At 46.9% G+C, this 12,278-nt stretch overlaps 1 protein-coding gene across 1 annotated transcript; it reads right to left on the bottom strand.

The window, feature by feature from the left end:
* Positions 1 to 8,727: 8,727 nt before the first annotated feature.
* LOC137472752 (AF4/FMR2 family member 1-like) lies at positions 8,728 to 12,214 on the bottom strand. The gene is made up of 5 exons (XM_068188117.1): positions 11,926 to 12,214; positions 11,637 to 11,892; positions 10,947 to 11,279; positions 10,597 to 10,700; positions 8,728 to 8,998 (listed from the first exon to the last, which is right to left on the bottom strand). Exons 1-4 carry the CDS (start codon positions 12,075 to 12,077, stop codon positions 10,659 to 10,661), a joined length of 783 nt encoding a protein of 260 aa, XP_068044218.1. The 5' UTR covers positions 12,078 to 12,214; the 3' UTR covers positions 8,728 to 8,998; positions 10,597 to 10,658.
* Positions 12,215 to 12,278: the final 64 nt, after the last annotated feature.

Raw genomic sequence — 12,278 nt, forward strand, 5'->3', positions numbered from 1 at the left:
CCTGGCAGCGGCACATGGGCTGTCCCCCAGGCGGGGGCCAGCAGGACCCTGTGCCACTGAGCCCCCGTGCCCTGCCCAGCAGCTGAAAAGGAGCCGCTGAGGGAGCCCTCAGGGATTTGAAGTGAGAAAGGCTCTGGTCAGAGACAGGATGCCTATTGCACGGCCTCTTTCCCACCTAACCCAATGGCTCCATATGAACTTGTACAGTCTTTGGAAATAAAAGCAGAGCTTTCATTTCGCTTCACATTTCTTTTGTTTTACTACAAAATTTTCCACTTCATCCTCTTTAAATGTTCAGTTTGGTTTTAAAGGACATAAAATCCCATGTCTCATTTTCCCTTGCCTAATGCTGGATTTCCAAGCCTTAAGGGAACTCTCTCACTTAAGCACTAAGGTACTTACTTCATACTGCCTCCTGGCCTCGCAGTACTGAAAAGGTCTCCTTGGTGTGCACAGGAGGCTTCTGGCTGTTGCATTCTGTGGGCAGATGAGTGTCCTGAGGAGCTCTGGCCACCTGGCTCTTGCGAGGAGGCTCCCTTGGCTCGCTGTGCTGCTGTGAGGAATTGCTGCTGATGGACCCCTCCTGCTTCTTGCCCTCCTCATATCCATCCCCACTGGCAATTTCCCTGAGACTCTCTCTTGGCATTGTGGTCTCTTCTCTGGCTGCAATCTGGGCCATCTATTTTTTTTTTCCCCTTAACTTTTTTATCCCAGAGGCATTACTGCCATTATTGATGAGCTCCATCACAGCCAGTGGCGGGTACATCTTGGTGTTATTTTTAAATGAACTGCTGCATTTCTACTCAAGAAAAGGAAAGCGACAAATGCTAACAACCAACCGCATAAAGCCAAGTTGTACAATTATGGAAAGCAATATATACATAAATCAGGTTTATTCCATCATAACCTATTTCTTCATTTAATTTTATGAATTCGGGTTGTTTGATGCTCTGGTATCAAAAATGTCTTCCCTTTTTCTGCTGCTCCCAGCATTTGAACTCCACTGTGAGAATTTTTGGCATACTTTAGGACCTATCCTAGTGGATCCCTTCAAGCTCAGAATATTCTATGATTTAGGACCAATGTCCCTGTACTCGGCACTGCTGAGGGTGCATCTGGAATCGTGGGCTCGGGTTTGGGATCACACTATGAGGCTGGGGCATGTCCAGAGATGGCACTGGAGCGGGTGCAGGGTCTGGAGCACAGGTGTGACGAGGGGCAGGTGAGGGAGCTGGGCGTGTTCAGCCTGGAGCAAAGGAGGCTCGGGAGGCACCTGCCGGGGGCTGCAGCTGCTGCAAGAGGCTGCTGCTGTTCTCCCTCACAGCCTGAGGGCAGCTGCGGCCCCCCGGGGTCAGAAGGGCTTTGCCAAGAGCTTCCTGCTGCATCCCCTGTGGGAATCCTTAAAATCAGAGGGTTTTGGGAAAGCTGCAAAAGGCAGGCCTCGGGGACAGCAGAGCTGCAATTAGAGCTAAGCAGTAGCCATAAGACCTATCAGCAGAAAAGTTATATAAGAAGTAGAAAAGTAAGGACAAATAGAACAAGGGTCTGTGTATTAACACTTGGCTAGAATAACTCCCTAAGCTACAGAAAAGTATATCTAGTGAGACACTAGGAAGTTCTCAGCTTATGAATGGAGCTCTGTGCATTGTATTTTAAGGCTTACCAGCAGGTATTGTATTCGAAATAAGCGAGCATTGTTTTAACCAAAGGTACGTGCGCTTATAGTGGTTGGACAGAACTACTGTCAATATGCTTTGGCTTTGTGCGACTGGTCAAAAAGCTTTCCAGTGGGTTGTTACACTGAGTTCTCAGTCTGCTGTCGAGGACATGAGCTGCTGGCATCTTCCCCTTGTCATGACCATGTAATGAGAGTGATGCTAGATATTAAGCAGCTTGAGACGCGTTCCCCAGCAGTCCCATCCCGTTTGTGATTTGTACATAACCCCCCGGCCAGCAATACGCTGCTGCTTCTTTCTTCACCTTCTATGATCTGCACAGGACTGAAGCTGAGCCAGGCTCTTCAGCTTTGCCGCTTTTCAGCGTCTCTGCTCCACGTATGCCCTGTGACATCTCTCGGGTTTTTTTACGTCTTTCCTGGGCTTCTACCTAGTCCTCCTGCAGCCCTCCATGGAAATTCTTGCGCTTCCCTTTAGGCTCTGAGATGCAGAGAACTCGATGGCAGCTGCAGAAGAGAAGGCTAGTAGAGAGAGCAACGGTGAGTTTGATGTGGTTTACCTGGCACAAGCAGAAATGTGCAGCCCGTGGCTGGCTTTTACTTCTACAGCCTATTGCTACGGGAGCAGTTGCTGAAAGACATCAGGAGATTTGTGAGAGTGAAAAATGGGACGGCACGTCTAGCTGAGAAGGGGAGTGCCAAGCAGCAGAGTGTTGTGCATTCTTCCAGAGTGACTTAATTTATGGGACTAAAACAGAAATGGCACGTGGGCACGTGGTACAGCTCAGACGCAGACGTGTAGATCATCTCCACACAACCTTGGACCTTGTGATTAATTAGGCATTGAGAACATGAGCTGTGCACAGGACAGACTTCAGTGCCTCTCAGAAATACTGGAGCAGGTTTTGTGGTCAGGCAGTGCCTGGGCAGGAGTGTCAGAGCATCCCCACTGCCTCCCTCCCTCCCTCCCTCCCTCCACATCCACCACGACGTGCCATACTGTCTCACTTGCCCCTATGTCGAGCAATTTTATTTCTTAAGTACGTTATTAATTTCATAAACTTTGATGTTTGGGAGATAGCTTCTTTTAAACCCCAGCTAAAGCCAAGAGGGGCTAAGAGAGAAGATAACCACTGCTTGTACAGAAAGAAAAATAGGCCACAAGGGATCGTTCTGATACTCTTGTCTGATCTCCTGCCATCTCCCAGCCAGGTCTGAACAGTCTGCAGCAAATAAAATCTAAGAACATCTGACCCTAAAATGACAGGTCTTTGACAAGGGGTCACCGCCTCTGGTATGGGAAGAGTTGGAAGTCACATGGTTCTAGCTCTGAGCAGGATCCTAAAACAGGCATCCCATTTGTAGTTCAATGCATACCCCCGCCCCAACACTCTTGTTCAGGGCTCTGGAGGTGTATCCCTAAGGACTGGCAAGAAAAGTGCAAAGCAGGTTTACAAGGAACAGCCCTGTTCCCAGAACATGGTTAATCTGAGATGGCACCACAGCTAAATACATTTTGTACAGAGCTGGTTTTAGAATCTCTATTGCTGGAAATGTGCTAATGACGACAAAGTATAACAAATAAAAATACGGGATTACTGTGATGACAAACTGCAGTGACCTACCTGCACATAAAACTGTTGTGATTTACCACCTGCCCTGGCAAGGGGACAGTGACGACAAAAGAATATTCCCCCCGCACTCCATGCTGAGGGACAGAGCAGCCACACAGTGGTAGGAGGCCCTACCCCCCACACCTTATTTATTTACGTTCAAAGGAGATTGTGGTCCGTTTGCTTATACTTGCCCAGCTTCAAACTCCATTTAATACTCCTCTTTCCCAACGGAATCTCATTCCTAATAGAGCCTTTCCGGCAGCAAAACTCTTTGGATTTGACATCCTGCTAAAATACTCAGCTAAGAACAGAAAAGTTCAGAAGACAAAGCACGCGGTACTTGCATTTTTTAAAATACAAACCGAATACATGCATGCACTTCTATCAGAAGGACTGCAGTCTTCCCTTCTGTTTGAACACCGGCTGGGAAAATTATTTCAACTAGAAACGCCTGCCTGCAGAGGGGGATGCAGCCCTGTGGAAAACCGGGCCTGCCCTGGCAGAGACCTCCAAGCACGGGAGAAGCAGCAGGAGGCAACAATGATCCCAGCCAGGAGGGATACCCTGCCTGTCTCCAGGATCTTGCAGATACGGTGGGATCTGGAGGCAGTTACTGCAGGGTCAGTGTTGGTAAGCCTCATGGGCTTACCACATCAAATGACACCGAGGCTTAATTCACAAACAAGTTGTCAGCAGCTGATAAAAATTCAGCCAATTCGCCCGTTCAAGCTTAATTAGAACAAATGACTGGGAAATTCTTAACCCTAAACTGTTCCCACAATCAGATAGGGCTTTCTGTCCTTATTTAGGCTGAAACTGTTCTTGGGACTATTTTCAGCATCACTGCAGTGGAGAGTTTTGCAAACCCAAGTACTCTGTTCCAGATACTTCGCTTACATTGTTTTGCTGGCTGCTTTTGCCACATCTGTATTTGTTTTCTAAAGCTTTGCATGTTCTCTCCACTGTAACTGCTAGCAAATAGCGCACAGCCAGCCAGGAGATGAAACTTGTATTTGTAATTCCTCCCTGGCTCAGTCTGCAAGGCTGGTGTGGCTGCCACTTGGTGGCATTTTAACGCAAGTAGAAGCAGGCAACTGTGCAGCTCTGGCTGTTCCTGGGAGTGGCGGCAGGGCCGATGAGAAACATTTGCTTGACAGGCAAGACTTAACATGGGCCAAGAATTGCTCAGACATTGTCTTCCCCTGCATGCATTTTCCAAGAAAGAAAAAAAAAAATAGGACAGTGCAAATCAACATTCCAAACTGGGAGAAATTGTAAATCCACGCACAGCTCTGTAAAGCCCATGGCCACAGGAACAGCCGGCACAGCGCTGCTGAAGGCACACAGGGCACTGCTATTTCCAGCCCCTTTGGCATTAGGGTAAAAGTCACCCCTCTGCATGTCTGCGGTGCTGATTCACACCCACTGGTTTTGAGCAGAAGGTCAGTTACTGTCCTTAATTAAAGTTTTCATCACTAACAGAAGGTCAAAGCTGGCAGACAAAAGGAACAGGTCAAACAGTCATCTTGTTCATGTCCTAGAATAGCCCCAAGTGAAAACAATGAGCATCTTTCCTAACCCACTGCAGGCCCCTGACCTGGCTCCAGGTTGAAATACCATGGATTTTTAAAAATTTTCTGTTATTTCATAGAATCACAGAATGGCTTGGGTTGAAAGGGACATTAAAGATGGTTGAGTTCCAGTCCTCCTGCTATGGGCAGGGACAACTCCAGGGACAAGGAGTAAATAAGGTTTGATAGGTAAAATGGGGAGAAGGGAACACAGACCTTCCTTCCACCCATTAGGGCAGCTTATCCCTGAGAGGCGCTAAGGCTTTTAATAGTGTGAACATAAAAGGCCAGTCCCTTGAAGATGCAGAAAGACCCAGCCATGATCCTGGTTGTCCTGCAGGGCCAGAAGGCAGAATGACTGCAGGCAGGAGCCCTTTCTACAGAAACTCCTTTGGGAAATGTAGGCATTTTGCTAGTATTTATTTCCTGTTCATTTTCTTGAGCCTCAAACCCGCAAACAGGTGGCTACTGCTCAATCTGTGCAGACATCTTCCTACATCATGAAATGATGTGGAAAAGGGAGATAATTCTTTCTTGTAATCACAATTATTTTGGGATACCATCCTTCTCTCCCCACTCGCACAGGTCTTCAGAGATAGGGAAGGCATGTGACAGCATCAGGGCGAAGGCAGACACACCACTGGATGTGAGGATGGCAGGATGCTGCTGTCACACACCAGGAAATCTTGGTGTAGACAAGGGTGTCAACACACTGGACTAGCATGTTGATAAATCAAGATTCCAGAATCTCTCACTGAGATCAAGCATCCGTGTTTTATTGACTGTCTTATGACCATTATCAATACTTTGCTTTGATATTGCAATACAGTGACTTTTGAGCGGGAAGATGGAGGAATATGACTGTGAAAAGGAACCTGCTCAGCTGTGTTTGAGGCACAATGAAACTTCTTGTGCAAATAAAACTTCTTGCTTAACAGTTTTTGAACTTGCTTCTAAATATCTTGTATAAATAACATTGATCCAAAGCCCATCAAAGTCAACTGAAAGGTGACTGAAAAACTTGAAGGGTTTGGGGTTTTTCCTTTTTTTTTTTTTTCACAGAAGTGTGATTTCTCTGAAAAAAACAACTCCTTGAGCCATACTGCAGGAATAATTTCCAGGAAATCTTTGGGTAGAGAAGGGTGTCAACTGAACACACCAGTGCTGTGGATGCTGCCTCCACTGTTAGCCTGGCAAGGGAGAAGTGCTTGCAAACAGCTCATGTTTCCCTTTTGGGTTCCCTTGGCAGGTTTCTAAGTCACTGGGTCCTGAGTCCTCTCCCATAGGAAGGATGCCCTACTTTGGTACCAGATTCTGCTCTTGGACACTCACTGAGACCACCAGTGCTTGTAGGCAAATATCCAAATGCAAAATGTGCCTTATGTTCCACATTCAGCCACTTAATCCCTCCTTTATCAGAAGAGATTCCTCTCCCTGGAAGCTCTCAGACTCACAACAATGTCCAAGCAATCCTAAGGACCCATTGCAGTTTTCCATCCCCACCAAGCCAAATGCCAAAAAGCAGCCCAAGGAGGAATCCTCCCTGCGAGTCCCACCCCTCCAGCACAGGAGAAAGTCGGAGCTGTTTCCAGCCACATTTTGGGTGTTATTTTGCCACCCAAACTTGGGTCTGTCAAAGCTGAAACTGAGCAAGACCCTCAGTAACACAGTCTGAGTGCAGATTTCCTTGTCAGCAACAGGTGTGAAAATTGTCCTGTTAGTTACTCCTAGGGGACACACTTACAGACCGTCATGACATGGGCCCATTCAGACAATTCATTGCACTAGGTAATTTCATAGGTAGGTGTCACACTGCGATACGAAATAACTCGCACACGGACGTTAGATGTGAAAGGGGCAAGAAAAGAACTCAAAGAGAGGATTTGGTTTTCTGACTCCACTAGATATAGAATTCCAAAAGTGACAGTGTATTGGAGGATGAAATTGCCACCTCTCCAACCACGCTGGTTAAACTAACAGTTCATCAATTCTTTCTACCCACAAACAAGAATGTAAAACAAGCATTATTTACAAGAAGAGTGTGAGAAAATTCAGTAGAAATATGTAAACATCAGAAGGTATAGAAAACTTTTAGAAGAACTTTAAAACTTTCAAAAGAACAGGGTGACAGTAGGTACCACCCTCCGTCTCTTCTTTTGCAAGGTAGAAAAGCATTACCCTCAAAAAACACAACAGTTTTCCAAAAGTAACCAAGAAAATCTACAACTGTATTTAAAACAAAAGTAATGTGCAGGTGCTTTGCATTGAACAAAAAGAAAATAAATAAAACCAAAGTTTTCTAAGGCTTCAGAAGAACAGAGAACTTGGAACTATTTACATCCTGGAGACCCAGTTAAGGCATTTGGTTCCAGTCTGGGTCACTGTAAATTCTGTCTCCTTCTGTGTATGAGGTCAGGCCAGCTCTTGGTCACGTCACTTGGCTTTCCAGAGCAGAAAACTCTGGAACAAAAGGAGGAAGAGAGAAAACATTTGGTTGGATTCATCCAAGAGGCACACCTGGCAGAACACAATCAATGACTCGAGTGACTTTACTCCAAGAGGACCTGCACAACTTTTTGACTTTCAGCAGCTGCCTCTTTCTGGAGAGGATTTTTACAGCCTCCCAGCCACTCAGCCAGGCACATCGTGCTTATTTTCTATTGCAAGTTTGCCAGCAGACCATGGCAATGCATCCCTTTGCCCAGAGGGGCCCACAAACCTTGGTCTTTTATGGAAAATGACACTGCAAAGGCCCCATGGGATGGCAGGTTACAGCTTTTCAGTATTCCCCACTGCTTGTACCACAGGACAACACAACATTTGTAATGATTAAGCTGTACAATCAAAAACAGCTTATCAGCAGCTCTAGGAAATCCTTTTGGCCAGTACTGATCAAAGGCCCAGCAAGAAGTCAAAAATTCAAGTGCTGTTCAGCTGTAGCCAAGCTACTTAGCAGGTGCTGCCCTGAAAGGGCAGCTCTCCCCCATCCCTCCCTCTCTCTTTGCTCCCAAAAGAAGTGCTCAGGAGGAAGCAGAAGCCAGGCTGGCTACAGGGCCAGCCCTGTCTGGTGTCTTCAGTAACTACAGGCAGGGCTGTAAAACAAACACTTACTGTTCTAACTTCAGGTCTTCTTGTCTTGTCTTGTCTGCTCTTGTCCTTACGTGGCAGAGAAGTCACTGGAAAAGGATTCTTCTCATCCCCTGCAGATCCCTGAAAAACCACAGAGAGAAAGCTGGTCAGAGAGAGATGCCTAAAGCAATTCCAAAGCCAGGCTTTCCTAAATTCCCAGAGAAAACGTTCATTTCTCCCAGGCATAGTCTATGCAACGAGCTCTCCCCCTCTTGCCTTCTTTCCTAGCACTCCCTCCAATAATCAAAATGGAACCTTGGCTTCTCACCTGGCAGCTCTCAGTGCTTTGTACCATTAAACTTTTCCCAAGCACAGAAAAATTCAGGAGCAGGTTCCTTGTTCAATGGCTGAGAGTGCAGTGAGGACTGGAAGCAGGAAAATTATCAGGAAAAAGCAAGCAATTAGAAGGCAGCTAATCAGTGTGCACAGTCTGGCCTAACATATAGCCCTGCCCCCGCCCCCCACAAAACATCCTCGACCCCATACCTCCAGCTGTCAGTAAAGAGCCAAATTTTTAAAAACAGCCAGTAAAATCTGATTTTTTTAACCCATAAATGCAACAATTTTGTCAGCATGCTATAAAACCTGAGGCCCAGGTTGCAGCCACACCCACAGGTTATTTATAAATAAATCAAAATTTTATTTTATAAACCCACTGCAGTTGCCTACAGTCAGAAATGGTCACTTATCTGAGAGGATGTTTCTGAAGTGAATCCCACAGCACACCTGTGTTGCAGGAATCCTCCCACCAGCTCTCCTGGGTACCACTGTTGATGCCCTGGGATTGCTCCTTGTGGTCTTCCTCCACTTTCCTGTGCTTGGCAAACAAAGGATCCTGGCTCATGGCAGGGTTATCCACGGCAGGCAGGTCCAGGTCATCAGTCGCAGTTCTGGGTCTCTTTTGGGTCGTTGTGGTCGAATTTGGTGCACGTTGTGCAGCAGTCATGGCCGGCAGTGCTGGCAGCACCACATTTTTCCTCTCAGTTTGGAACGAATCTTCTGATGCTCTGGACCAGAGAAGCAAATTCATGATCATGATGTACATATAACCTAGGCATTTCTTAAAAGCTCGCCTGTATCCTGCCATTCATGCCAATGTCTCAATTAGACATCACTTCCAAAGCTGAGCGGCTACAAATAAGAGGGAGTTTGAATTGGCAGAGACTTTCGCATTCAATAACAGTGGCCCAGCAGATTTCTGGTCATCTGAAATCAGGATGACCTGGGAATTCTGGCAGCAAGAAGCAGCCCCAAATAGCTCTCAACCTGTTTCACCACTGCTCATTTCCATCCTTTCTAGCCAGCTTCGCAAAGTTTCCAAGAACACACCAAGCAGTGAATCCCAGCTCATGGACCGCAGCATCAGAAGAGCAGGAAATGAAGTTAAACCCAGGGAGAAGGCTCAGGTGTGAGGCTGCACTTCTTGCCTAACTCTGCTGGGTATGGGACGGTCCGCTCACCTCTTTCAGCACCCACTTTTCCCGTGTTTTGGTCCCTAGTCACTGCACACGTGCTCTCCAGCTGCTCTGCCTTGGCTCAGCTGATGCTGCACCGAGGATGATTTGACACAGAGCACAGCACCATCCTCGACCCGATCCAGACTCCTCTCTGCCCAAAACTACCTCCTACCCTTCCCACTCCAAAAGCCAGCGCATGACTAAGACAGCTGCTCATTTTCCCTGAGGAAAAGGGAGGAAGGAACTCCAGAATTAAAGCTCTTCCATTCCTACTGCGATTGGAACATCCCTTCCCCCAGCCAGTCATCAGCCCCGACACCTCTGTGCTTTCAAAGGATGTCAGAAGGGAAGGGCTCCCTACCCTTACTCACCTACACCTTCAGAGTGGCTTTCTGCACTGGTTGCTTCTGTGGGAATTGTCAAAATCAGAGAGTTTTAGGAAAGCTACAAAAAGCAGACCTCAGAGACAACAAAACTACAATTAGAGCTAAGCAATAGCCGTAAGATTTATCAACAGAAAAATTATATAAGAAGTAGAAAAACAAGGACAAATAGAACAATAGTCTGTATATTAACACTTGCCTAGAATACCGCCCTAAGCTACAGAAAAGTACATCTAGCAAGATATTAAGAAGTTCTAAGCTTAATAATAGAGCTTTGTGCATTGTGTTTTAAAGCTTACAAACAAGAATTACATTCAAAATAAGGAAACCCTCTTTCAACAAAAAATGCATGTACTGCTAGTAGTTAGATACAACTACTATCAATATGCTTTTGTTTTGTGTGATTAGTCAAAAAACTTTTGAAGTAAGTTGTAACATTAAGTTCTTTGTGTGCTACCAAAAATGTAGACTACTACTGTCTTCCCATTGTCATAACCATGTCGTAAGACTAATGCTAAAAAAGAAACTTAACACGCGTTCCACAGCAATCCCATCCCATTCATAATTTATACATAAACCCCCAACCAACAATAGCTTCCAGCATGTAAAGGCCAATCTGCAGCAGCTGTAGCTGCAGAATGCACATCACGTTAGAAGCAAACTCTTGAGTGTCTGGACAGGAGATACAGGAGTTCTTCATCTTTCCCTTCTGAAGAGAGACTTAGATTTACACATCTTTCTGACATCCCATCACTGCATACTCACTTCAGTTTATTGGAGCCTTTGTTTGCTGAAAGCGGAAATTATTTTGTTGGGATTTTTTTGTCTCATTCCTTTTTCTTCCTGGGAGTATCCCCCTTGTCTTCCCTCTAGCAGCAAGAATAAAAACAGGGAAAAAAAATCACTCAGGTCTTGGAAGTTCACCTAAAGTACAGACCACTACAGCTCAGTTTGATAGATTCTGGCTGAAAACAGAAAAAAACAACACACTGGAACTCCCTTTAGAGGAGAAGCATCACGGCTCTACTGCCAGCCTATGAAGGGGAAACTCCACACGGGTTTTTCAAACACCACCTTGGTCATTGTCCAAACCCACTTCCTCTAGCCCCTCTCACCTTCTTTTTGGGGGACTCCTCAGGACTCCTCATGGCTTTCCTCTTCACGTCTGCCTCCCTTGCAGGCGAGAACAACTTCTTCTCCCCAGGAGGCAAGGGCACCTTCCCTTTGTGCAAATCCCCAGGCCTGTGGCCACTGGGCATGAAGGCATCATACTCCTGAGCATGTCTCAGGAGACTGGGCTCCAAAAAGCCTTTGGTGTTGACCTGGTGGGAGCCCTTTCTCTTCTCAGAGGCCTTGTGAAGTGCCGGCTTCAGGCCTTTTTTGTCGGTGGCTTTTGGCTTCACTGTTTTCTTGACTTTGGGCTGGTCCTTGCAAGACTGGCCTGTGACCTGCAAAAGACCAGCCTCACTCTCTACCTTCCAGACTCTCTTGGATTCGTCATGTACCTGGGACATACTTGGCCTTTTGATACCCAGAGTATTCTTGGGCAAGGCCTCCTTGGTGTGCACAGGAGGCTTCAGAAAGCTGGGCTTGGATGTAACATCAGATTCGTGGGCAGGCTTGGCCACTTGGCCACAACTCTGGTCAGGAACCTTGGGCACGTGGGCAGAGCTCTTGTCAGGCTCCTCGTGCTTCCTGTTCTCAGAGGGTTTTTGCACTCCCAGCTTCAGGCCTTTTCGGAAAGCAGGTTTTGGTTTCTCTGCTTCTTGGACTTACAGCTTGTCTTTGGAGGACTGGTCTCTGACCTCCAACGGACCAGGCTCGCTCTCCAGCTTCAGGACTTTCTTGGATTTGTCATGCTCCAGGGGCTCGCTGGGCCTTTTGATACCCACAATCTTCCTGGGCAAGGCCTCCTTGGTGTGCCCAAGAGGCTTTAGAGAGCTGGGTGTGCTCATACCATGAGATTCCTGAGGAGCCTTTGTCACTTGGCCAGAGGTCTTATGAAAATGCTCGGTCATTTGGCCAGAGGTCTTGTGAGTGTCCTCGGCCACTTGGGAAAAGGTCTTGTGGAAATCCATGGCCACTTGGCCACAGCTCTTGTAAGAAGGCTCCCTTGCCTTGGAGTGGTGCTGGCAGGAATTGCTGCTGATGCCCCGCTCCTGCTTCACACCCTCCTCACGTCCATGCCCATGGGCAATTTCCATGGGGCCCTCTCTTTGTACTGCTCTTCGCTTTATCTGGGTCATTAGGTTGTCAAGGTGCCACTTTTTAGAAGCTGATGGCTCAGGCTGCCAACAAAAGAGAAAAGAAGGATTCAAGACTGATGCCTTTTTGGCTCTTTCTGTCCTAGCACAGCTCCCCAGAGCCCAGAGACTCTTGCCCAGAAGTCTGGCCTTTGGCCTGTGAAGAACTGACTCTAAACTAACAGGCCACAGGCACTAACTTGC

This window comes from Anomalospiza imberbis, chromosome 4 (assembly GCF_031753505.1).
Source record: "Anomalospiza imberbis isolate Cuckoo-Finch-1a 21T00152 chromosome 4, ASM3175350v1, whole genome shotgun sequence".
In the NCBI taxonomy this organism is placed as follows: Eukaryota; Metazoa; Chordata; class Aves; order Passeriformes; family Viduidae; genus Anomalospiza; species Anomalospiza imberbis.

What these genes read in the sequence shown, in the direction of transcription:
- LOC137472752 (XM_068188117.1), bottom strand. Translation starts at nt 12,077, where the DNA reads ATGACCCAGATAAAGCGAAGAGCAGTACAAAGAGAGGGCCCCATGGAA. An exon ending in GCGAGCCTGGTCCGTTGGAG is followed by an intron (nt 11,280 to 11,636) that starts GTCAGAGACCAG and finishes GGTCTTTTGCAG; the next exon opens with GTCACAGGCCAGTCTTGCAA. An exon ending in AGGAGTCCCCCAAAAAGAAG is followed by an intron (nt 10,701 to 10,946) that starts GTGAGAGGGGCT and finishes TCTTGCTGCTAG; the next exon opens with AGGGAAGACAAGGGGGATAC.